At 37.1% G+C, this 27,804-nt stretch overlaps 1 protein-coding gene across 1 annotated transcript in view; it reads left to right on the top strand.

Annotated features, from left to right (window-relative positions):
* The first annotated feature begins 685 nt into the window (after positions 1-685).
* The window catches only part of Slc13a1 (solute carrier family 13 (sodium/sulfate symporter), member 1), a 78,463-nt gene continuing 51,344 nt past the window's right edge, over positions 686-27,804 (top strand). The window contains exons 1-4 of the mRNA XM_005402324.2: positions 686-805; positions 18,839-18,967; positions 24,443-24,579; positions 26,859-27,046. Coding sequence (XP_005402381.1) covers positions 707-805; positions 18,839-18,967; positions 24,443-24,579; positions 26,859-27,046 — 553 coding nt within the window. The 5' untranslated portion in view covers positions 686-706. The remainder of the gene's footprint in view (positions 806-18,838; positions 18,968-24,442; positions 24,580-26,858; positions 27,047-27,804) is intronic.

Below are 27,804 nucleotides of genomic sequence, written 5' to 3'. Positions count from 1 at the left end.
ATAATTATATAATCAATATCAGCACAATAGTAGCAATTCAAGCTTGCAAAATCTGTCTTAAAGGAGAGCACTGATATAAGTCTTTATGGTTACCTTTGGTTTCCTATGAAAATAGGCAATAGGATCTAAGAGATACATGGAACTTTGCTTTAAACCTACAGGGGAAATTTGCCCTTAGTTTTACAGAAAGCTACCTTAATATGTGATCTGAGAAGATCCAGGAAAATCCATCAGCACTGAAAATACTTTCTCTTTCCCGTGGCAATACACTGAAATCCTTACTACAGACGTTGCTGTTTCAGTTTAGACACTGATAATGCACTTTCCTGGACACTCGCTGCTGACCACCTGTGAAGATACGTGCAAGGCACCACCACAACTGGCTGATGATTCCAGTTACAGGAAGTTAGGGAACTTTCCTGTCTACCATCAGTTACTGAATACAAAATCAGAAAGGAAAGAGCAATTTTGCTTTTCAAAAACCCCATGAGCAAATGGTCTTTGATTTCTCATAAACACTTGGGCTTATCTCTGTATTTTAATTGTGATAGTAAAGCAATAAAAAATGAGATTTAATTTTAACTAATGTTGGTCTGTGTAGGGCAGTGAGTGAAGATGATGTGCTGGAAAAATATTAATCCAGGTTGGTTATTTAACATCTGCCTTATTTTGCGGAGAACGCCACCGAGGCCACCTGCCTGAGACCATGAAACTCCTCAGTTACATCTTACTTTACCGTCGGCTTCTCCTTATAGCTGTCAGTTTGCTGGGCTTCTTGCCGCTTCCGCTCATTATCTCCACTAAGGTAGGTGAACTTGGAGGAATAGACGGGAGGATTTCCTGATCTGTTTTCGTGGTGCTTTACCAGTGTTGTTTAATTAATTGCCTGGCTCAGACCTGAATGAATGCTGACTCTTGGTATTTGAAGTCAGGATGGTTGCACATTGTGTTCTGTCTACTTTCCTTCTTTTTAATGGTTAATGTTGGTCTATTCTCAGGAAGACTACATAGAATAATTAAACATAATAGTCAATGAGAATTGCCTTCGTCTATAAACTAAATGAAAGGGAGAACAAACGAAGCATGACCCTCAAGATCTTGTCATTCAAATTATTAACCCCCAGGAACCACCATGGGTTAGCACAATCCCTTTCCTGGAGAACAGGCAGCTATGTAATCCTGGGGGAAAGAGCTAGAGGAGTGATTAGGAGTCTCAGGGTCCAGAGAAGTCTAACTTTCTTGTTAGCTCTGTGGCTTGTTGTGGGTTATAGAACTTTCCAGAAATTTAGTTTCCTTGTGGGGTAAGAAAACCTTGAAAGCATGATGCAATTTTCCTTGGTTAGTTGGAAAGTCTTATAAATCACTGTAACATGTTCTGATCATTTCAGATTTTATTTCACTTTGGTGTACCTGTAAACAATTTTTAGTTTGCTTTAAAAAGTAGTCTATTAAATACAGAATAATAAGCTTAATGTATGTTTAATCTCATGGGGAAAAATTATTCAAATCACTTAGTGAACACTTTTTTGTTGCCAGCTACAAGTGTTACCTGGTAGTAAAAGAACAGGCTCCAGACCAGGCCCTGTGCTCCATGTCCCAGATTCACTACTTACAAGCCATATGACCCAATGAGTTGCATAAACCTCTTGTGCTTCTGTATGCTTATATGTAAATGGGAATTGTAGCAGGCTTGTTCTGAGAAATGACTGAGCAAATACTCATCAGCACATCCTTGGAGCAGAGTCTGATATCCTGTAAGTGGGGTAGTACAAGTCTTCCCATTGACAGACTCGACAGCTGGGACAATGCCTACCATCCCAGAATGCACAGTCCCTTTAGTGGACGAAGCCTAGCGGATGTTCTTCTCTAACAAGTACCACTCACTGTAGTAAAACAGAATCACATAAATTGTAATATGGTGGGGACTCCAGCTTTTCTCAGAAGTCTTTGTCATTTTTCTGGAAATTCATGTGAAGTAACAAAAAATTCTTTTGAGTCTGCCAAAAACTCCCTCACCTGCCAATCTGGGGGAGGAATTGGCCCCTGCATCATGACATGGGGCCATTTCCTGCAGGATGGTCTTCCAGCTGCAGCACGCATCCCTTCCCCTGAGCAATGGCAGAGTGCGATATTAGCTGCCGTGCCGGGTGACAAAACTGAGTCACAGACACAGGGCTCTTATCTGTATGAGGTCCTGTTGCTCCATCAAATATGCATGATGATCTTCTCTTTCCAACTTCCCAGCTCCCATGGGTCTCCTAGACCTCATTCTTATCTTGAAGTATTCTAGTTTATACTTGGACATCTCCCATATTTTAATATCTCTATTCTCAGTGTACATACTACTTATAGGAGAGAAAACAGGAAATTAAACTATTCAAGCTAAACTCAAGCCTTACTATAGTATCATCTATGACGCTCTTTGCTATATAAATACATAACACTACCATGCATAATTTTCAGACTGTATGACCAAGAAGACATAAATAACAAAGTAATACTTTGAGTCCATGATTCATTTACTAGAAAGAATAGTATTGCTAAGAAATGTGTCCAACGACTTTTCCAAGATGGTGTATTAGATCTGGAAAGCCAGACTCTTAACATCACTTTGTATTTATAAATGTGTTTCCTCTTCCTTTTTCTTTCCTTCTAATCAATTCACTTGTGAATACTCAATCAATGTTACTGGGAGGAATCTTTCCTATTACAATAATATAATTTCATTTTTGGACACTTTAAATGCATATTTAATCATTCAATTAGCTGCTAATTATGCTTGAAAAATATTGCATTAACTCTTGCTTACAATGAAAGCAGGACATTTTTTAAAGGAGTAGATCAACTCTTGGAGGGCTTAAAATTTAAACAAATCTTACTTTGACATGGATGCAAATCAATTTACTTGTAATTTTCAGTCCTTCAACTGAAGAATCTAAGCTTGTAAAGATATAGCAATAGGCTAATAATTCATGCAAAACAAAAAGCCAAAACAACAGCTTTCAAAAAACAATAAATCTCCACAGAGTAAAACTAACAAAAGTGAATTACAGGTTGATATTTTTGTTTCATTACGGGTTGTTGAATGTTCCTAACTCCTAACTTAATTCCACTTCTAGTCAAAAAAGTGCCATCTGTCAATAAAAACTCTAGGAATATTTTCATAGTAGTCTTAAAAGGAACAACAAAAGATGGACTTTTCTGAGCACTCTGCCATCTGCTTTCCCAAATTACCTTATTTAACTTTCATCACAATCCAAGCCACTACCTATGTGTTGTCATTCTCATTTTACATTAAAGGAATGATGCTCAGAGATATGGAACTTTAACAAGGGCCTCTTAGCTGCTGTAGAAACTGGTGCTGAACTTGGGTTTTGTCACAACTTAGAATTTATTCTTTAACAGTGGTTTTGTTTTAGGATTTTCTACATTTTTAAAATTGTATTTGTACATGTTTGCAGTACATGAAGTTTACATTCATCTTAGGGAATAGGTACCCGTGCATAGTACAACTGGATTCCTTTATTCTCCTTCCCTCCCTCCTCCTACCCCTATCTCTCTATCCCCTTTCCCCATTTTCATTATTACTGTTGTTATTATTATTATTTTATTTCAGGTTTATGACATGTAAAGTTTACATTCACTGTGGGTATTTGATACACATGCATGACACATCTTAAATCTTTTTAATTCTCCTTCACCTTGCTAACACCTCTTGCCCTAGATCTCTTGGATCCCTTCTCATTCACAAAATCTCTATTTCCCTGTTTCCTCCAAGTAATCCTTTATTGTGTTCCTTGTTTGTACTTTGCATTATTGTGGCTTGTTAATAATTTACCACAAGTTGGACCTCTTCATTATCATGCTTCTTAGACAGGTCACATAGCAGAAGAGGTCAGTTTTACCTGTCTCCCCAGCCAAACTGAAGCTATTGATTGTGCTCAAGCCAAGACATTTCAGCAATTCTAACCACTGGGGATGGTGCTCTTGGGTCTACCACTGGACTAATGAGAAGTGTGTGATTTGTTTAGTGTTCCAGAGTCACATGTATATAAGTGGCTGTGTAAGGTTTTCAGGATTTGCTGCCACTTAGCATGACACCTGTGTCTGAACACTCACTATGAATTATGATGTTGAGTTAGTACCTTAATATCTGCTAGTTGGAAGAACCTTGGGACTGTGTTTTTCAGGAGAATATTTTATAACAGCATCATCCTGGAAATTTAATATGCATAAGTCAAATAGAAGCTCAAATTTAATTCTTATAAGTCCATCATTTTTATTATTACTCAAACTTTGTAAACTAGAAATATACGCAAATACAAAAGAGCTAGCCAAAATCTGTCTGGACAGATATTTCCAACCAGTATCTTTCAGAGTCTAGAGCCAGTGATCTTAATAGCAACTGAATGTCTGTCTTTATAGCTTCTGTGCAGATAAGAATACACCTAATACTTGGTATAAATTAGACTCTGCTAAATAAATTCTGTTTTCTTATTGATTTACACTGAAGGATTGGATAAATTCCTTCAAACTGTCATCTAAATATAAAAGTACTCTTAGTTCTCCAATTAGTACTAAATGATCATTAAGAAAATAGCACAGTTGCTAGTTATTTGAATGAAATAATCACACCAATTCTTTTCTCCTTTGAGGAGGAAATTCCTTAATTACTCACATATAAAAACATATATTAACTGTTCTGAATGGATGGATGAAAGAACTCACATGGCAGAAGGATGTGAGACTTACATTAGCTCTTGAAAGAAGGAATAGATGCAGGAGAAAGAAGATGATACAAAGGAAGAGCTTTAATAAAATGAGACGGGGCTGGGAATATAGCTCAGTGGTACAAATGCCTGGCAAGCACAAGGTCCTGAGTTCAGTTCCTGGTACCAAAAAAGAAAGAAAGAAAGCTGTAACAGGAGGATCTTTTTTAAACAAGGCTTGTTTTCCCATCAGTGATAGTTTTTTTTATACTTTGCTTCTTAACAATAATAAACATGAATACTCCTATAAGCCTCAATAATTTTAGAAACTGCAGTATTACCTCTATTTGTCAGCCAAATTAACAAAATCAGAAAGATTAAGAAATTTGCACAAAGTCACAGGAGTCCATAAAGGGAAAAGAGGATACAAGCAAAAATCTGTGTCTCTCAAGCCCGTTGTGACATTGCTCTTTAACAGTATTTACATGAGAACTTTAGAATCTGCTCAGCTTGCCCAACTCCCTTATTCCTGCATTTGGGATCATAAAAAGCATTGGATTGCAGAGCAGCCTTGACTTATGAAAGACAAATATTATGTTCAAATCATGTGTTTACTCTTTTGAACTGCTGAGATTAGTGGAGACTTATGAAAGCACAACCTGGCCTATCTTGACCTATCTATCATATTCTGAAACATTTCCCAAGTGATTCTGACATGCTACCTCAGCTCATTTCCTCATCTGTAAAATGAGAAACTTTCCTTCAAAAGGTTCCAAATGTTGTCTGTAGATCAGCTGCCCTAGATTTACCTGAGGTGCTTGCATAAAGTCTCCATCTCTGGGTTGGGAGGCACAAGAGGCTGCATGTGTGGCTGACTCCAAAGCCAATTCATGGTGTGCATTCTAATCACACCCTCGTGCACTGTCAGGTTGGAGAACTAGATGATCTCTGTGGTTATTTACAGTTCCACTGTGTGAGTGGGATGTGAAAACCACATATTTCAGGTACTGGTGCAGAGGTTGAGTGAAAAAGAGGAATTTAAAACGTTCCCATGGTAATTGGCATAGTGGGGCCAGGAACTGTATATAGAGTTACATATTTTGTCTGAAAAGTAACAAGAAATGTTAGTTATTTCTCCTCAGCTTTGTATTTGTGCTCCTTAATACGTTCCATCTTCCAAAATGAGGGCATTTCAAAGTACTTTAAACTTTGTAATTAATATGGATTGAGAAATCACTACCACAGTAGGGGTAGTTATATTGCAAACCATGCAAAGATCTTTATAGGTCCTGTCAGATAATAACAGTGTTTTGCTTTTAGCATGCAGATTTAGAATGGGTGATTTTTCCTATTTCTTAATTGCTTTGTGTTCTCTTTAGAGAATCAGTTGCAATGAGTGAGGCCTGTGATTCGTTCTGCTTTTATCATGCTGTGCCACGAGGAAATTGTACCCACATATGAACCAATTAATCAGCCAAATTACTCCCTAATATTAGTCAGTGTATCATTACAAAAATGGGGAGACTGTACTCTAAAGCAGAATTTATGCTTCAATTCCATCTGGGGCTATAATTTAATAGAAAACCAAGGTGATTTCTAAATATAATCAACTACATGTCCCAAGATAATTTGACAGGCAGAACTTTGTAAGGGGGGACTCATTATCCAAATTTCCCAGTCCTTGTGGTACTTGACTTCTCTACCACCTTAGCAAGCTTTGGTTGTGCTCACTTACTTGAGATGCCTAAGACAGATATTACTACGATACAGTTAAGTGGGGGCAGAGGAATGGAAAAATGCCTGCTGAGGGGAATTGCCTCTGCAGGTAAACATTTTAGTTCCAATTCTGTTTGTTGGCAAAAATATGAGGGCTCTGGAGAATATATAAAGGTATTTGCCCATTGAGGTGAGGGCGAGGGTATTTGGGCACCAGGAAAATAGGAAAGAGTAAAAGAAGAAGAAGCAGAGGAAAGAGAAAGAGATGCTAAGGAATCATAGGCATAGGAATGGAGACTGTTTTATATGTGGATCAAGATAAAGGATTAAGTGGAAAGAATACAGATGCAAAAGTAAGAACCTGTGGTATAAATTCCCACCCCCTCAAAATACTTACATGATCAGAAGCAGTTCAGTGCTAGAAACAAAGGGTTGAAGAGTGGTTTTCTTACAGCTATAAAAGAAAAAGAGCTAGACTCACCACTGCCAATGGTGATTCATAGGAAGCTGACAGAGCCCAGTCTTCCAGCCAGGAAGGCTCTCACCTCAGGCCCCTGACCCAGCCAGATGACTGTGTCTATGGTCCTGGCAGGAAGAGAACCCCAGCTGCCACAATAAGACCCGTTCTGGACTGGGAGCTAGGGACAGGCTGAGCAGAACTGTAAAACTGCCAAACAAGAAACAATGAACTTAGAAGGAGACAGCATGAGAATTAAACAACTACCACTTAAGAGAAACTAGAAAATAAATTTTCTAGATAAAACAGGACAATGAAGAAAGACTGAAAAAATCAAAACACACGAAAACACTCTGAATAGAATGAAAATAACAGGAAAATCAGCAAGTATGCAAAGGAAAGAATCTGCAAAAAGAAAAACATGAGTTTTCAAAATAGAAGTATAAAGCAAGAACAGGTGAATATAAAAAAAAACTTGTTAGATGTTCTAGAAATGTAAGGATAGACATGGAAATTAAAAATAAACAAATGTATTGTATTCAGGGTTTCAAATGATTATAATAAACCAGTGTCTTCAGAGACAACCTTTTTCCTTTCAGATCTCATCACAGACGAGTCTTAGACATCAACTAATACTCACCAGTTTATTGTGACAGTGTTCATGGATAATCAAGATGAATGGCAGAAGCAGGCAGTACCAGGTGCTGGACACACTCAGATAGCCAATTGTCCAGGCAGACTCTGTTAGGAGAGCATTCTTGGAGTCTGGGGGATTTATGCCCTTTCTTATACTTGTACTCAGCCTGAGTCACCAAATGCTTCTGGGTTGGTTACCAGCTGTATCTTTCATAAAGGGTGTTTGGGATGTGCGTATAAATGTAAGTTTCTTTTCATCTGTCCTGCGGTGGTTTTTGCTCCTGAAAATCCATGAGCAGGTTGCAACATACTGCTGACACATAACATCAGCCCTGCAAGATGCGTGTGGTGGCCTTCTGTTTATCATTAGTTTTAGCATCTATTAAATTCTACTACATCTGACACCCTAACCTTGACAGCACTAATAATTGAGAGGCTACCCAAGCTTGAAAATGTACCCCATGGCCAGTCAAATCTTAAGAAATAGCTCTTCTTCAGGAGGGTGAGGAATCACCAAGGACATTACAGGGAAGAGAAGGCCCTGAACAATAGAGCATGCAGTGCCCCGGAGGCCATGGACGCCAATCAAAAGAACAAGTCAAAGGCAAATAGAGGGATCTTTTGGACATAGGTGATGCACATTGGCCTGGGTTAATTTAAGGTCACAGACTACCCATGATAGCCGGTGAACATCATTTACCCATCAACAGCAAGAGGTATTTACCTCAGAACAAACTTGCCGGGGCAGCCAAGAGGTTGCTGAGTGCTATGCATGTTCTAAGACTGTGGCACCCAATAGCCGATGAGCATCAGTGAAGGTCTCAAGTCCCTTGATTTTCAGTTGCACCTGATAGGATGTGTCGTTGGCTATGACTAGAAGCTGGGCCTTCTGTAGCTGTTGTTTTCTTCCTCCGACATAAGAAACATCTATTGATTCCAACATTAGGGTTTCTAGAATGGCCATTGCAAGTGTCCCTGCTTCACTTGTGACAGGGAAAGGTGCAAACTTGGAAGGCTGGTGGGCTTTCTGGCCACACTAATGTGTATGTCATAGAATCAAAGAAAGGGCTGGGTGAAACTGCAGAAATGGAGAAAGGGGAATTGGGCCACCATAATCCTTTGGAGGTTGTTAGGCGAGAGGTACCCAACCAGCAGGTCTAGATGTCCAGTCAGTGTTAGGGCATCCGGTAGAAGAGCATGGTATGTAGCAAGACAGAAATCAGAGCCATCCTCAGAGTGATTTAATAGGTATCAGAACTGTGGAATTAGTAGAGAGGGTAGAGTAGGTCCAGTAGCCAAGCGACAATTAGAGAAGATAGTGGCAGGGAGCTCAGCTGGATCTGAGGCAGATAGATGCACCAGTGGTGAAGGAAGATTGGTTAACAGTAACCAGGTGCCATGGTTTGGATATGGACTCTGTTTGTTCCCCAATGTGTCATGTGATGGAAGCTCAGTCTCCAGTATTAGGAAGTTAAGTGGTGATAGAATCTTAAAAGAGGTAGAACCTAGCAAAAGGGGTAATCAGGTCATTAAGGACACTACCCTCTGACAGCACCAATATAGTTCTTGTGAGATCCCAATTAGTTACCTTGAAAGTGCCTTGTTTTACAAATAGCCACACAGGCCCCACATTGTGATGCCATCTACCAAGAAGCCCTCACCGAGCTCAAACCATAAGACCCACCTGAAAGGCCCTTTTTCAGCCTCCAAAACTGTGAGCTCTACAACTCTCTTTCCTTTGTGCAGTACCCAATTCAGGTATTTTGTTATAGCAAGATAAAGCAGACTAATGGAACAGGGCTCTACTATGTGGAGGATAACAGTGACAGGGTTAGGGTTAGGGCTAGTGAGTCAAGAAGGCGTGCTCACATTAAACTGTGATTCTAAAATTTAAGAGAAAGACAGACTAACAGGCTGAAGACTATCAAGAAAATTTTAGAGAAATGTGAGAAAGATGATAAACAACTTTCCATACAAATCATGAGCCTTACCCAAAAGCTCTAGAAATTAAATTAGTGATAATACTGCAAGAATTGATTTTTTTAAAAGGTGGCAGTAAGGGAATGGGAAAGATTGTTCCACATTTCTAGTGCTAGTGTAAAACAGCTGAGGCAGGAGGATCACAAGTTCAAGCCCAGTCTGAGTAACTTAGTCACTTAGTGAGACTGTGTACAAAAGTTAAAAAAAATTAAATGGCTGTGAATGTAACTTGTTGGGAAAACTCTAGGTTCAATCCACAGTACAAAAAAAATTTGTACAACCACCTTGGATGTAAAATATGCAATAATAAAGTTCAAAGAGCACTTAACTCAGAGATCTTGCTGTGATTTTCTATAGTAACATAGAAAATCTCTTTCCTATATTTATGTGGAGCTAAGTTTTTAAAAAAGATGTTCACAGCCTTATAGTATTGAAAATTGAAAAGGGGAGGCAAACAAGTATCAGTAGAAATACAGACAAATAAATTTTAATATGTTCATGAATAAGGATACTATAGTCCCTTAAAATGAATAAACAAGGGGCTGGGGATTTAGCTCAGCGGCAAAGCGCCTGCCTGGCAAGCGCAAGGTCGTGAGTTCGGTTCCCGGTACCGGAGAAAACCCAAAAAAAAAAATGAATAAACAACAGTTCTACATGTATCAACATCAATACATTTGAAACACATGATATATTGAGTGAAAAAACAAGTTACAGTATAACACATAAGGAGATCTTATTTAATTTTAAACTGTATCTTGTTCATTAAGATATTAAAGTTTGTTTGTGGCAAAATCACAAAAACATGAATAGAAAGAACATAAACCACACTCCACTCTAGCGCAGGGATGGTGAACCTTTTTGAGACGAGGGCCGAAAATGGAACCCAAAGCCCACTTATTTATTGCAAGGTGCCAACACTGAGATTAAACCTGAATACTGAGGTTTTAGTTTAGAAGAATAACGCATACATTAACACCTTTGTCTTAAAAGGAAAACAACTCAAGGGCCAAAGTTTCTCCCAGACTGCTCTAGACACTTGTTAACTTTGGGGTTGCACAGATGGAAAGGATGCAAAGGAATGACATTCACCAGTCTTTCGCTAAAATGTTTTATTATTTAAAAAATCTAAATATGTCAACATTTGTTAAATATAACATATACAAATATGTTTTTATATAACTTTCTATCTGTTCTAAATATTTCATAATTCTGAAAACTCTTTTAAACCATATACTGCATTTGATCCTTTAACATTTTCTTTGAGCACTTTGATATTTTTTAATGTACAGGATATACCAGTAATAGCTCCATTATTTGGTTAATATAAGACCACCTCTTGCACCTATTGAAAGGGTTAGGGTGGCCATCCATGATCCAGGGAAGCACAATATACAAGTGGAGCAGACAGGTGGGGCTGAGTTACACCACAGGTGAGAGATTTAATACAACCCCTCACATCTTTATTCTGCTAAACTGCCCCTGCCTAAGTGAGAGTGGTTTGTTTGTCTAACTTTGTGATATATAATTTTGAAAGACATAGGAGTGTAGAGATTTTAGAACAGACAACTGGTATTCTAATTCTTTAAATTTTCCCAAGCTACTGTTTTTCCATTTCTTTTTTTCTCCTCCTCTTGCCCCTCTTCCTCTTCCTCCTTTGTTTGTTTCACATACAGTATTTTGGGAAGGAATAATAATTTTCAAATGTTTTTGGTAAGGCCTATGCTAGTCATAATTCCATGTTTTCTTTTTGTATTTTCCTTCATAATAAATAAACAAGATAAAAATAGATACTACTTTTGTTTATGTTATGAAGTTCAAGAACTTATAATATTAAAGTCCTTTGCTATCTCTGGCAGAATTTGAAAAAATATGTACTTTCTGTGGTTTCAGAGTTAATCACAAAAATGGTATCAAATGGATCCATCACTCCTGCAAGCCTTGGGCGGATTGAGAAGGGGAAGAAGATTCAGTTACCCGATGACTTGACAGTTAGACACCTTCCGTTGCTCTCATCTGCTATCATTGCTCATATGTGGTAGATGGTGGTGCTGATTGTGTACAATTATGGTGATGGTTGTGGCATTTCTGATTTAGTAGTAAGAAAGAGAAACGTAAAAAACATAGAGAAGAAATCAATGTAAAAACGGATGGCATAACTCGAAATGCTAGGTCACACTATAAATTCTTTTTTTTTTTTTTTTTTTTTTTTTTTTTTTTTTTGGTTTTTCTCCGGTACTGGGAACCGAACTCACGACCTTGCGCTTGCCAGGCAAATGCTTTTGCCGCTGAGCTAAATCCCCGGCCCCCACACTATAAATTCTTAATGACAAAAAGAAGCCCCATGGTATGAAAAAAATATGTGAATGTTTAAATACAACATTTATTACAATAAAAATGCATTGCCATTTTTGACCCTCAAAATATTCCCCCTTACTTCCAGCACACCTAACCCACCATTATTTAAACCCACTTTCTGAAGCAGTTTATGGCTTTAGGAGGTGTGATCAAAAATACAGTGAATGCTACTGCCAAGTGCCCTCCATCGAAAAGGCAGGCTTGAATAAAAATTACAGTGTGTCTTCACCCAATTTAGTCAACAGATCTGTCATAGAGAAACTTTTGGCTCTTTCCAAAATCAATGTGGCTGTGAAATGTAAGCATTTTGAATTGAATTAGGCCATTAAGAGAGCCATAAAAATGCAACTAAAGACATGAAAGAGGAGTTTGAGAACAATTTTAGTAAGTGGAAAGAATGACGGAATAAGTATTTTCGAAGTAAGGGGGTGAATTACTATGGGGATTAAAGGTAATGTGTCTTTTGCTGTAATATTTTTGTTAATTTAAACATTTATCATGTGTTTCAATCATGCCTCATATTTTACATTACATTTATTCACACATGTTTGCTGTCCATAATGATTACCTTCATCATGGTGAGATGTCATAGGTATATAAATCTGAATTCTTTTTATTTTCCCTTGACATGTCCAATCCCTCCATCTGAAGTTCTCCTTCCCATCTGCAGAAGTTTCTACCTAAAATCTTGTTCTAGAAATCAAATACCAAGCAACCTTCTTGAGTTGTTGCAAAGTAAAACAACTTCTGAGTTTTCTTCTACATCAGAAGAAGCTGCTTGTCAGAAATCATTCACCTTCATATTAGTTTCTTGGAATGAATATGAATAATAGATGATTGTTTTCCTCTATCTTTCTGTCTTTCTGCTGTTTAGTAAAAGTGGTCATAACTCTTTTGACTTCAAAGCAATCAACTACTCCAGGTATTTTAATCTGGTATTCTTAACAGAAAGTGCTTTGCACTATGCCTGGATTAGATTTCTGCTATTGGATGCTTACATAGTATTGAATAGAAACAGTGCCTTTCTGCGCACCGCCACCAAAAGGATCACACAAAAGAGAAAGGAGCTAAAAGAAAGAGGTATTTATTCCTGTGTTGGATCTATCAGTTGGATGTGTATATAACTGTCAGCTAAAGAATGAAAAGGGGCTGCTAATTAGTAAGAATACCTGCCCAACAGGTGTACACCAGCACTGCCCTGAGAAAAAGGAGATGACCATTCTACACATCAAAGAACACTAATATTCAAAAACCTCAAGTGTATCCTTAAAACCCTAAATTACTAAAAGCACTCTTGAGCAAAATAACATAGTTGAAGACTCCAGGAATTCAAAATATACTCCAAAACATTAGTAATTAAAACAGCATGGCACTGGTAGAAAAACAGACTCATAGACCAGTGTGGCAGAACAAAGAGCCCCAAAATAAATTCATGCATTTACAACAATTTGATTTTTAACAAAGGTTCCAAAAACAAACAATGGAGTAAGTTCAGTATCTTTAATAAACAGTGTTAGGAAAACTAGATGTCTACAGGTAAAATAATAAAATCAGACTTTTACCCCACTTCATGCACAAAATCAACTCAAGATCAATTAAAGCCTTAAAAGTAAGACTTGATACTGTAAAACTACTAGAAGAAAACATAGAGAAAATGCTTCAAAGTATTGAAATGAGCAACTATATTTTGGACAAGAACCCCAATACACAAGAAGCAAAAGGGAAAGTAAGCCAATGTAATTATATCAATCTAAAAATGTCTATACAGCAAAGGAAATAAAGTGAAGGGATAACCTACATACCAAAAAACATTTTCAAATCATATACCTGATTAGGGGTTAATACACAAAAACATATAAGGAACTCGATCAATAGTAACAAAACAAATCTTTTAAAGAATGAACAAAGGACCCAAATAGAGGTTTCTCAAAAGAAGACATACAAATGATTGTAGGAATATTAAAAATGCTCAGTGACACTAATTATCAGGAAAGGCAAGCTAGAAACACAGTGACACACCACCTCAAACCTGTTAGAATGGCTTTTATAAAGAAGATAAAAGAGACATGTTCTCTGAGGATGTGGTAGAAAGGAACCTGTGAACACTGTGATGGGAATGTAGATTAGTGGGGCCATTATGGAAAACACTACAGTTTCTTTCAAAATTAAAAAGAGAATCACCAGATGATCCCACAATCTCATTATTTAGTATATATACAGAAAAGAAATTATTATATAGAAAAAACACAGAGTCCTACTTATCCATAAAAAGGATAACATTTCTACATTTACGACAAAATGGATAGATCCAAAGGGTATTATGTTAAGTGAAATAAGCCAGGCAAAAAGAAAAAGACAAATATTGCATGGCCTCATTCATATGTGGAATTTCAGAAAAACAATACCATAGCAGTAGAGTATTGGTTGTTACCAGAGGCCGAGATAGTTTGGTGTGTGTGTGTGTGTGTGTGTGTGTGTGTGTGTGTGTGTGTGTACTGCTAATTCCTATTGGTTCACTGAAAGGAAATGTTAGTGCTTATATTGTTTGATCAATACACTGCTCAAAGAATGGAATAAATGCAAGTGATTTATTGTGTAATGTGGTAACTACAGTTAACTGTATGTTTTATTTTTGAAAAGGTTTGGAGCAGTGTGTGTAGAACGTTTGCACCACAAAAAGTGATAACTGTGATAACTATATGAGATAATACAAATATAAATTAGTTATATTTAGTGGTACTATATATATATATATATATATATATATTTTAAAACGCGTACATGAAAAATGCATACAATGTAATGTGTTGATTTAAGAATTAACATTAAAAAGAGTTCAACCAGAAAGGAAGCATGTGTAAAGCTGGGTATCAGGGGCAGAATGTTATGCTTTAGTTCTAAAATTTTCCACCGAAATCTCACGTGTTCAGATGTAGGCTTTTTTAAGGTGATTGGATCAAGAATGTACTGCACTCACCAGTGCTTTAATCCATTAATGAGTTAATAACTAATTTTACGTTAGGAACTAATGCCTGCTTGAAGGAGTTAGGTCACTGGGAGCATGACCCGGAAAGGTATATTCTTTTCTTCAGATCCTCTTTCTCTGTTTTCTGGCTCCCACTGGAGTGAGCAGGTTTTTCTGTCATTTCCTTCCACCCTCCATTTCTCCTTTGGAGACAGCTAACCATAGACTGAACCCTTTGAAACTGTGAAACAAAATAAACATATTTTCTTAAATTGTGGGTGTCAGATATTTTGTCCCAGTGACAGAAAAGTGACTATTACAGAGGTGATGCAAATATGGTGCTTGAGCCAGCTATAACTGTTATGCTCTGAACTGATAGACAAAATATGAAATACACATATGTATTTTGGACAGCTTTATGGACAAGACATGAATTTAATGTGTACATTGAAATGTAGACAAGTTTTGCAAATAGGTTTTAAATCCAGGGAATCAGCTTAAACAAGATAGTACCTAGAAACAATGTTTTGGACTCAGCATTAAAGATGAGAGAAAAGTTCTAAGTAAGCATGTATCCTCAGGCTTCTCAAACTTTGACCTAGATGAGAATCACTTGGAAAGCTGGAAAATGCTGATCTCAGTTCACTGCATTTAGGAAAGGACCTGATATTGTGCATTTCTCACAAGCTCTCAGACAATATTGATATTGTTGGCTCACGGACCACAAGAACGGTAAACAGAGAAATCCAATGAGCAATAAGCACTGATCCTGGGATGGGAAGCAAGGTTTGAAAGGCAAAATAGGTAGGAAACATTTTTCTATCACAGATTTCATCCAAGTGCTGATAACAGATAAAAAGATGTGGTATTTTTACACAATGGGATATTACTCAGCTATAAAGAGAGATAAACTTGAAGCTTTTATAGGTAAATGGATGCAACTAGAGACAATACTCATAAGTAAAATAAATCAGACCCACATGTGTAAATGTCATATTGTCTCCTAGTGTAAGAAACTGCAACAGTAAATAAGGTTGAAAAGGTACAATAGATATTGTGAAAGGGAAAGAAACTGCTCAGAAGGAAAGAAAAATTGGGATGAGGGAAAAGAGAAAAGAAGGAAGGGGAAAATAGATATGTACATATATACAAGATAGTTAAGATAATTGTACTACTAATTTCTATTAGTTTGTTAGTTCTATTAGTTCATTAGTTCATTGTTAGTGCTTATATTGTTTGATCAATTTTGCATGTCTGTACTGGTAATCTGAGCAACTACTTTGAAGATAACAATATAATAACCATAGTTAATTTCCAAAAACAAAATGGCCAGGAAAGTAAGAAAACGATTCAAATGGTGTGGTGGTACTTTGTAGAACTGGACTGTGTATGTAAGTTCTCTTTGAGTTTGGAAAATGGCTGCCATGGAAGTATATAATCTCAATATTACATAATCCTTCAGTATTTTTTAAAGAAAATACCATCCATAGTTGGTAGAAAATAATGGTTCCTTTTTTTTTTTTTTTTTTTTGGTCTCTTTGAGACAGGGTCTTACTACGCATTTCAGGTTGGCCTTGAACTCAGTTGTATAGCTCAGGCTGGCCTCTAACTCACAACAATCCTCCTGCCTCAGCCTCCCAAGTGCTGAGATTACAGGCATGTGCCAGAAATTTACTTCATGTTAAACATGAAATCTACTTGTTTGTAAATTCTGACTCAAATTAAACACAAACATATACACATACTCACAAATAAGACATTGTGAGTCACAGCAAATTGACTTTTCTTGGTAAAGTTGCAAACTCTCTCAACCAAATAGTCAAATAGGGTCAGTAGGTTCAAAATATGGCCATAAGAAGACAGAAATTAGCACTTATGGGAAGCTTATTGATTTACTCCTGGATAAATGCTATGAATTAGAGTTAAATAAAAGAGTCCACAACAAGGTTGTTTTTAAATTACAACTTATAGTCACTAACTCTAGATTGTTCCAAGCCAGAGCTAGACTTGTTAATAGGAAATTAGTCCAGGCAAGCTAATAATTGAATATTAAATTTTTCTTTTTATTCTGTCACCAAAACTGTGCCATCTGAGCAGATTAGCTAAAGTTAAAGTAACTATCTAGCTAAAGAAGACTCATGCAGATATAAAATCTCAGCCCTTAAAATCATAGGGTTCTATGTAGTGACCAGATTTAGCTAGTACAATACATTTTCTTTCTTTCTCTGATGTTTTAGTAGAGCCTTATGAATTGGTGCTCCATGTAGTTCTCAGGGTGGCTGACCCTTTAATCTGGTTCACCTGAAGGAGTCACAAAGTCAAAATGGATTCTTGGGAAAGGATCTGGTTTTAGAACACCCTTGCCTGCAGTACAGGAGTTGAATGGGCACAGCAATAGATTTAGGGGTAAAATGACAGAAGTAGGACTGGCAGACTGGCTGGTTGTAATTAGGGAACAAGATAGCCAAAAGTTTATTTTTGTCTTTGAAGCCCAGGTTCTTGAAAGTACAACAGAAAACATAACGTTGTAAGAAAGAAATTGTGACTTATCCATGCCAGAAAATACACAGCCTTTCTTCTACACTGGCATTTTAAATTAAACTACTATTCACAAATTCTCTCTAGAGCAGTTTAGGAAGACACAGTCCAGGCTCAGGTTTGTTTTGCTGTCTTATTGTTTGTCAACACTATAGAGGTAGACTCTGCAAAAACTGTCAACATCAAAACACCTTTATTCTTTTTCCTTTAAAAACATAGCACAGTAAATTTATGACACAGTCCTGACTTAGTAAGGATCCTCAGAGAGGTAGGGATATTGAGAGAGTAAACATTAAGCACAAAGAACTCACCCTGAGGTAGGTGAAGCAGACAGTGGAGCTGGAAGTTATATAAGGCTTAAACCAAAAACCTTACTAACTCCAAAAGGCAGCTTTTGTAAATTTTCAAATACAACTCAGAATTTAACGAGAAGGCCCAGGATGTAGCTCAGTGTCATGGCGCTTGCCTGGCAAATGCAAAGTCCTGGGTTCAATTCCTGGCTCCAAAAAAAGAAAAAGAAAGAAAATTTGGACAGAGTAAGTGATATGAGAGTAAAACAAAGTTATATAATAGATACTAACTTTATTTTATTTTATTGGCTTTTTTTTCTGGTACTGGGAATTGAACTCATGACCTTGCATTTGCCAGGTAGGCACTGTGCCACTGAGCTAAATCCCCAGCCCGATACTAACTTTATTGATCACTTAGTACATTCCAGGTGCTATCATGTCAAAATTATGTAAGCCGCATATCATGTCTTAATTACTTCTTATCAGTGACATAAAACACAAGCCTACAGTTTTATACTGTAACAGGTTATAGAGTTACAGGCTAAGAATCACATTCCTGTTGCTTCTCCCTGTGTCTCTCCAGTAACTCAGCAGTCTTTCTCAAAAAGCAAGGCAGAAGGTTCATAACCTTCAAGATCATGTCACTTAGAAGCTGATTCAGGCTCTTCCACAGCACTTAATTTATCATTGCCCTTCCTGTCAGATAAAGTACAGCAAAGCTTTCTGCCAGGCTGATTTCTCCCTTTTAGTTAGAAAGACAGGAAGGCAGGTATGCATGAATCCCACCCAAGCAACCACCAAGAAATTAGATGGTAGGGCCCCTGTCCCAAGATGAAAGGCTACAACCAGGCTTATTCATACACTCCACCACCAGTGAGCTTTAGAAGCCAAGTGAAGTCAAGTACAAACATTCCTGTGCACTAATATGAGCAAAGAAAGTCGACTATGGTAACCTGTTTAGAAAAAAGTGTGAAAGAATTTAATGAATGATTTTTGATTTTCATGTTCATTGACTGTTATCTCCTGGATCCCTAAAAGTGAAGACTTGCTGGCAACTCGAGTGCATGGAACGTCAGAGCTTTTTTCTTTCTCACCATGACATGGCTCTGTTCAACAAATATGGCTGTGATTTGACCAATAATCTTCCCCAGCTTCATTATTTGACCTTGTGTTTTGCCTTTGTTCTTTCTAGGAAGCACAATGTGCCTATGTACTCATTGTTGTTGCCATATTTTGGGTGACAGAGGCTTTGCCTCTGTCAGTAACAGCTTTGCTGCCCGGATTAATGTTCCCCATGTTTGGAATCCTGTCTTCTACGCAGGTAAGTGCTCCTGAAAAAGTCGTCATAGTTAGACTCATTGTTTTATACTGTGATTTCCTTGGAGAAAGCTGCTTTTTAAAGGAGCAGTAATCCTGTTAGTAAGACTTCCCCAGAAGTCTCCCTATTTCCAGTTGTTCCTTCTCTCCCAGTTTCTGCACCTATACTACCTTCTGGGGGAAAAAAAAAACCAAAAACAAAAACACAGGTTGCCACTTTTTGAGTCATGTGTTTCTTTAGGAAAAATGTGTGTGCCATCTCCTTTACTTGGCGTCTATGACTGATGCCTTGCTCCCCACAAAAGGCACATCTCATCCACATCCTCCACATCCTTTCTGTTATTCACCAGACTTCAGTTTCACAGTGGTAGAAAAATAATTTTCGTTTTTAATGAAGAGAAACCTTCCCTCTTTTCTTTTCCAGAAACCTGCCATTTCAAAAGATTAACTTTCATGTGTACTTCTATTTTGTTCTTGCTGAGAGGAATTTATTCACGCTGAGCGCTGTTTCTTACCTTTATACAATCTAAGGGTACCCATCTGAAGAAAATGGATTCAGTTTCCCATTAAGAGCATAAAATGGACTGAAACCAGAATATCTGTCTCCATGTAGTCGCCAGCCACCCAGCGAACAGCAGCTGCCTAAACAAGAGTTGAATCATTCTCAGGAAAGACAACAACTTCACATTGCCAGTCAGTGCAGTTTATCACCTTTGGACTTTTCTGCATAGAGGCAACTGTGCTCTCCTCAGGTTTGCCTGTCTTTAACATGGGTGGAGAACTTTCTTAATTAACCCTTGATTCCAGTTCTTTCTGTGAGGAAGCTGCTCTCTTCTCTATTGTTGTGTCATTCTTCTCAGTTTTGAAACTCAAATCTTTTTTCATTTCTGACGCTCTCGGCTCCTCTCCCTTAACGCATTTCTCCTCCCTTCCTGACCTTGACTCTTTTTCTCTCTAAGTAACATGGATTTGGAAGAAAACATGGCCAAGGTTGCACTTCAGTTTTTGAAATCCCTAGGCTGGCATTCTGTTGACATGGAATCTGTGATAAAGAATCTAAGTTTCTTAAATGTTCCGGAGTACTTCCTCTGTGGTACAGGGGTGATTGACTAGAGGGCACAGATCTGTAGGGGAGAGTAATATTTGTACGATTGTTGCTGGAGATACCTGCCCAGAATCCTCTATCCTTGAGATACCAGCATCTGACTAATTTAATAGACTCTTAAAGAGTCATAGACTCTTGCATTTGGGAGGGAGTTCTTTTAGATCAGTCCTCACCTGAGGTAGAATCCCCTCCACAGTGTCTCTCTGACAGATACTGTCACTCACTGTTTAAGTGTTGTGAACTTCTAACAACCCACAAACAAAATCATAAAATCATATCACTTTGAATAATTTATTCTTTCAAACAATTTTGCTTTCCTGAGCCCAATCTGAAACTCAGTCACTTTGACTCATGAAAATTTTACCTAGCATCTAAGATTCTCCACATGATACTGTTGCTTGGATTTTTTTTTTTAATTAATATGATCTCCTCCTTATGTGTTCCCATGTCTAGTCTTCATGATTTCTAGACCTCAACTTCCCAGTTCCATCACCAGCAATATCTTTTTTCTCTTTCTAGAACTAACTCTAGGTTGCCAGAAATACTTAAGAATTGTAAATGTATGTAAATGCTGGTGTATAGTAAAATGTTGATATATTTTAGCTAATCTTATTATCATTTGTTGATTGACAAAAGTGAGTAGATCACTCCTTAAACATTCAGAGTATTGTGAAGGGTAAAAAAAACTCTATCCTTTCCACTGTGGTACGTTAGCCTAAATTTGTTTTATACTTTATGTGAATTTCTGTACCTCAGGATCTTAAGTGGAATTTACATGAATTCAAAACACTTAGGTTAGGACTTTTAGTAGACAAAACTTTTCTTCAGGCTTTTCATCCTCTTCCCGGAGAGGGCAACTGGCCTTTAAAACTCACAAATAGCTTGCCACAGCTGAACTGTGTTTTGAAAGGGGCTCAATGTTTAGTAAGAAAGCCCAAGCTTAAAATGCAGTGTTTATCCTGTCTATTTATATGATCCTTATGTCACTTAATAACTCTTTCATCACTGACAAGTAGAACTTGAGAGAGCCACAAAATTCAAGGGTTTTTGTAGAAAATTAAATAATATATTGTGAAACTTTGACATGAGCAACGATATAGCGTTCTTACATGTTTTAGTATTCAGTTTCGAGAGTATTAAGTCATCCTTCTAATCCTGTTGCAGCATCTCTGAACATCAAATGTGCCATGGAACACTAAAATGCGTTATACATGTCATCATCTGGATTCAGAGCACTAAGAACCTCTCTTTTTGGCCACAACAGCTCTAATTTTGCTTAGCCTATTTGTTTAGCCAATAAAAATGCTTATATATTGTTAAACACATTGCTGTGCTTGGAGAATATCAACATTTGAAGTTTTCCCACATATGTTGAATTAAACTTGAAATGCTAAGCATTTAGAGTGTGCCTAATTTGATATTTCAAACTAAATATCAATATTATTAATCAACATCAATAACAAACATTAACAACAAATGTTGGTAATGGGTGTTATTAATAAAAATATTATTTGTAAGTCATATGTGTGAAAATATACACATATGCGTATATATATACATATATATATATGTTACAGTACATACTTGTTCAGTCATTTGCTGAATGTGATAGGACTTGCTGGACACTTGGGAAAACATCAAGGAATTAAAATTAAACACAGACAAAGATATATAATCTTCCTAGAGAAACAGACACAGTCAACGATATGTTTGGTAACAGATGAATTGAATAGTGAGTTACAAAGGTGATTGGCACTATGATATGAAAAAGATTAATGGGGACTGAAGAGGGTAACAGTTGGTCAGGTCGGACCTCCTTGAAGTGGTGATACCTGAGCAAGGATTCACCAGAGAAGAGGAAGTTCTTCATCTGCATACCTGGAAAGTGATATCTGCGGAAAGGGAAACACCCAGTGCAAAGGCCCCATGGCAGGTCCAGGTTTGTAGGGTGGCCAGAGTGGAGTAATAATCAACAGCAATAGAAGATGGTGTCATGAAAGCAACGTGAAGACAGATGGGGCCATGCAGGACTAAGTAGGCTGTCATAAGATTTTAACTTTTAATGAAGTGGAACCCTTGGGAGAATTTTGAGCAGAAGAGGGATACCATTGATCTGACTTTTATTTTATTTTATTTTATTTATTTTTCTCCGGTACTGGGAATTGAACTCATGACCTCATTCTTGCCAGGCAAGCGCTGTGCCGCTGAGCTAAATCCCCAGCCCCAGACTTTGATTTTTAAAAGAATAATGTGAGCTACCCTATTGAGAAACTAAGCAAAAAGAAGGAGACAGGTAGCAGGTTATTGCAATCCAACCGCGAGACAGTGAAAATCCAGACAGTATAGTAATATAGATACTAAGTGTGATATTGACACATTTTGAAAGTAAAATCAATGAGCTTTCCTGACTGTGTATGACTGAGAAGATATTTCAGGATGTCTAGCTTTTTGACCTGCCAACTAGAAAAATGGAGTTGCCATTAATTAAAACACATACATACGCAAAATATGGGCAGAGTAGATTCATTGTAAGAGGAGTACTAAGACCTGCAGTTCAGTGCTGGGAAAATTTTAAATACCTATTGAACAAGTGAAGATGTTGAATAAGCAGGTGGATAATCTGATCAAGAGTCCAGAGATCACAAGGGATGGCTCATCTGGAATTATCTGATCTTACAATCATCAGCATATTGATGGAGTTTAAAGCCTTACAACTTGAAAACACTTGAGGAATGAGTGAAGATAGAGTACAAAGAACAGAGCTCTGGATAACTACAACATTAATAAGTTAGCAAGAAGGGAAAGTATCAGCCAAGGAGATTAAGAAGAGAAGGTTAATAAGGCAGGAAGAAAACCAGAAACATTTAGGGCCCTGAAATCCATGTGAAAAAAATGTTTTATGGATGAAGCAAGATTGTGCTTGTCAAATCTGCTGATGAGTCAGTTAATGTAAAAGCTAGAAACTTGATAATTAGATTTTACAAAACAACTTACATAAAAACTTTAAAAGTGCTGTTTTAATCATAGGCACTATAACTTACAGATTAGCTTTTCAGAAACCTTATCTCATTTAATTCACAAACTTGATGTGAGGTATACTCAAGTTTTACAACTGCTTATTGATTTGCGCAAAGGTTACTCAGTTGGTGAATTATATAACTAACCCCAGTGCTCTGATTGCAAAAGTTCATGTATTTTTTCTAAAATCCCATTTGGAGGCAGAAATATAATTACTTTGATCTTGCAGGTAGATTTCAAGTCTCATTACAAATTTCATTTGACCTATCAATTTGTTTCAAAAATAGTTATATTTGTCTGTGTCATTTACAACCAGCAGCACCACCTTCTTCCATTACCCTCCCGGACAACTAGGCTATTCATTAGTCATATTTCCATTGCTGGGACAAAGTATCTCCATACCTAACATACAAAATAAAAGGTTCATTTTGGTATTGTTTTGAAGTTTTGGTCCACAATCAATTGGGCTCCAAGTTAAAAATTGTCATGGCAGAAGGGCTTGGTGAAACAAAGCCAGTCACTTCATGGTAGCCTAGAAGTAGAGACAGGTGAAGAGGCAGAGAGAGGGGGACCTTGAGCCGGATGAAATTTTCAAAGTCCCCATGGCCCACGTGGACATACTCACAGAGGTGCTTTGCTAATCTCTTAGGCTTCTCTCAGAGTTGAGTGTGATAGAGAACATGGGCCCAGAAAGTATAGAATACTTACTCTGGATAGCCTTTGTTCAAGGTCAGATAATTCCTCATAAAACCTAAACAGATCACAGCAGGGACATCTCAGGACCTTGAATTTATTCCTGTGTTTAGATCATTTACTAATAAGTAGACTCCCCTTACCAACAAAAGGCTCCAGTGCATGCCTGAAACTGCAGACAGCACTGAGCCCTACGTTTTTTCCTCTTAGTTGTCCTGTACATTACTATACAGTTCCACATTTAACCTGTCCTTCCATGTTTTATGCCATGGTAACTTCTTTAAGTTAGTATTGTGTCTCACTAGGCAATCCTGCCTTCAAAACTTAATTTAGGACTTTGCCAAATCTGTTACTGCTATTCTGCCACAGACCGTGAAAAAATTACCCTGGTTTTACGCAGGGAAAAATTAAGGCACAGAAGCACTTTCCTGAAGTTACTCAAATGCAGTATCCTGAGTACTCTATTCTTTTTCTGCACTTTTTTTTTTTTATTAACAGTACTGTTTCTGGATGAGAATATAGAACATTTTTTCATTTGTATTGTCACTCAACACAATGGAAAGGTAATGTAGCTGAAGGTCAAAGGACAGCCTGATAATGTCTTTCCCGTGCCTCTCTTCCCCCTACCAACATTAATAATTATGGGTTTCATTGTGAATTCAGGTGGCATCGACTTATTTCAAAGACTTTCACCTTCTGTTAATTGGAGTCATCTGTTTAGCAACATCAATAGAAAAGTGGAACTTGCACAAGAGGATTGCTCTCAGGATGGTGATGATGGTGGGTGTGAACCCAGCATGGTGAGTGCTGTTTGTTTCCCACTTCCAGTTTACATTTGGAACAAACCGTTTAGTGCAGAGCAAATAGTCAAACAAGTAACGCTGTCCAGGGAATCACTTGTACACCAGTGTAATTCATGACTTCTTCTGCTTCTGTAAATGTGAAAGTGACATAAACTATGGTCAAACTGTAGGGAAAAACAATTTTCCTTTCACTGCACATCTAATTACAGGGAGATTAAAATAAGTGCACACAACTCCCTTACCTTTAATGTTCCATTCCAGTCCAAGACGAGAGAATCCTTGAACATCAACAGACAAGACTGATAAGCTTCAGAGTAGATTTCATGTCTGTCTTGCTTATTTGGCTGATTACACATTCAAAACTTGTTTGCAAGCATCGTTTATCAACAGGGAGGACGTTATGAACCAAAGACAAAGACGTTACTGACAAAATACAAATGTGTACAGATAAACTCCAAGGTGAAATTTTTCTCTTTAAATCAGCTGTTGCAAAGTGAGACAATTAAGAACTTTCATCTATAGAGTGCAAAATCATTCATTTGCCTCATTGAAATAAATCCTTTTTTCATTAAGTTAATGGACTATTTTGGTTTTATTCCAGTTCATTTTAAGAATGTGAATGTAAGCTAAAGAAAATTTCCAGTCTCACAATTATTTGCATAATGATATTTTGCTTTAAAGCCTTAGGTGGTTTTTCCCTTCTCGTCTTTCTTCGGAAAATAAGAAAATTTTATTGACTTCTGTTGCATAATTCTAAGCATAGAGACTCATTCTTGACAAATTAAAAAAAAACAGTTACTTAAACATTTTGGTAACACATATATTTAAGACATTTTACTCTTAAGATGAAACAGTGCTCCCTGTCCCTTTTGTGGTATAGAAATGTATGTTTTCTTGGACCATAAGACCAGTGCTCCAGGGGAGAGAAAAGCACTACATAGTAAGGGAGGAGCCTTTTTTATTATGCCAGCAAATGACTTTCTGGCTTAAGGCATTTTCACCAAACAGAGGCTGTGTCTGACACTACTTTTTTGTTTTTTTTTCATTTTATTTTGTGTTGTTTTGTTTCGCAGTATTGGGGGTTAAACCCAAGCCCTTAGCACTGAGCTTCATCTCTAGCCTTTTTTATTTTTATTTATTTTTGATACAAGGTGCTAAATCACTAAAGTGCCCAAACTGGGCTTGAACTTGTGATCTTCCTGCCTCAGCCTCCAAAAGCATGGGATTACAGGCATGTGCCACAATGTTCAGCTGATCTCACCTTTTAAAAATAGGAATATTTCACATTTTACAGATATTGTAATTTAAAAGTATTTCTAGTTTTATTAATATTATTATTGTTATCATTATTACTATTACTAAGTAAATACTGGTTCAAATAGATTTCTGTTTTCTTTTACTTTGTTTTGCACAAAGGAAACATAAACTATACCTGAATTTGAAACATAGGATAGAGTTGTTCTTGTAAATTTATTTTAACAAGAGACTCTGAGAATTTTATAAACAACTCCTGAATGATTTTAGGGGCGTGCTACTCCAAAGAAGTCATGCTTTTTACCAAGTGTGAATTGGAAAGTTTACAGATATTGTTTAAAATCCTAAAGTCTCAGGTAGGCTATTTTAAAAGACAAATTACTCTATTTTTATCAGAAGACAATGTAATAAATACAATTCTCGATAAGAAGGAATGTCAGATTCACAGAAAAATTTGAAGCCTTGTTTTAACAAGTGATTTTCACTGCTGTCTTCGCCGACCATATACTGTACCAGAGGCATAAAGGAGTAAATAGATTTATAAATTTTAATCTATTCTTGTTCTTGTGTCTTCTTGGCACACATCTAATAAACACAGATATGATCAAAAGATAAAATAAAAAGTAAGGGACTAAATTCAAAAGTTGTCTGAACCTTCATCTTACCAGTACCTGAGGTTACATTGTCATTTAAAGAGAATTTGAGTGTTAGTGTAATTTTATAAGCTGTTATACCATATACCAACTTGAAGTTTGAAAACATTAAAATCATTTTTCTGTTTGGGGAGAAACAATTCTCATGGTCCCTAAGAGACAAATCCTTTAGGAACTTCACTTTTACATATGTTACTTTGATTTCTACATGGCTATGTTTGCACTCAGAGTTCACCATCTGGGCTGACCCTTAACCTTCTGTATTTTGAAGAACTTAATTCCTGACTCACAAGCAATATCCTTTACCTTTAGATAAAACAGAGTTACCTAAGATAGAGAGTACAAGTCTGCACTACTCTCTCGTTGCAGGCTAACCTTGGGATTCATGATCAGCACTGCCTTCCTATCTATGTGGCTTAGCAACACCTCTACTGCTGCCATGGTGATGCCCATCGTGGAGGCCGTGTCACAGCAGATCATTAGTGCTGAAGCAGAGGCTGAGGTCAACCAGATGACTTATATCAACGAGGCTGCCAACGTTGGACTGGATATTGATGGTAACATATGTTAATATGACCACAGTGGGGTCCAGTCATTTAGGCAATTAGTCATAAACTGTCCATACATGCATAATAAGAATTTAAAATTTTCTCCTTCTATAGTTCCCAGTACCTATAAAAAGGGATTATACAAATGTCTTACCCTAAATTAACTCCTAAATTTATATTTTCTAGCAAAAAGGGGAAGAATATCTTTTCTATCCCCAAGTTAGTGTAATAGAACACCTTCAGGTCTTCATTGGGAGAACTCCAAGTTACTCTTTCTATCCTAAATTAACTTTCATATGTAACACTGGTGATCTTTAATTCCTACATCCTATTTGGCTACAGCACCAGATTTCTCTATTTAATTCTGGTTCCTTTGATCCAATGAAAATTTTTTTTGGTGGGAGGATGTTAAAGACTATAAAATACTTTGTGAGCTGGGAATGGTGGTGCATGCCTGTAATCCCACACTCTGGAGGCTAAAGTAGGATGATTGCTATGAGTTCAAGGCAAGCCTGGGCTACATAGCAAGACCTTGTCTCAACCCCTCCCCCCAACACTTTGTGAGATGAAAGCTACATCAGTACAAGTTGAATTATTTTTATTTCAAAGAGGCAAAAAGCAATAAAAGTGATACAAAATTTCAAAACAAGATGATAGGAAATTAATAATGGTTATTATATTGCATATTGTTATCTTCATTTATTTTTAATTTCTAGTAATAGTTCCATTTCTCATACATGCTTATACACAAGCCCAGTGATGACCCC

The sequence above is a fragment of the Chinchilla lanigera genome, unplaced genomic scaffold (assembly GCF_000276665.1).
Source record: "Chinchilla lanigera isolate Chin_1 unplaced genomic scaffold, ChiLan1.0 scaffold00078, whole genome shotgun sequence".
Classification (NCBI taxonomy): domain Eukaryota; kingdom Metazoa; phylum Chordata; class Mammalia; order Rodentia; family Chinchillidae; genus Chinchilla; species Chinchilla lanigera.
The sequence above is the reverse complement of the archived record's forward strand: the minus strand, read 5'-3'. Positions and strand labels throughout refer to the sequence as shown.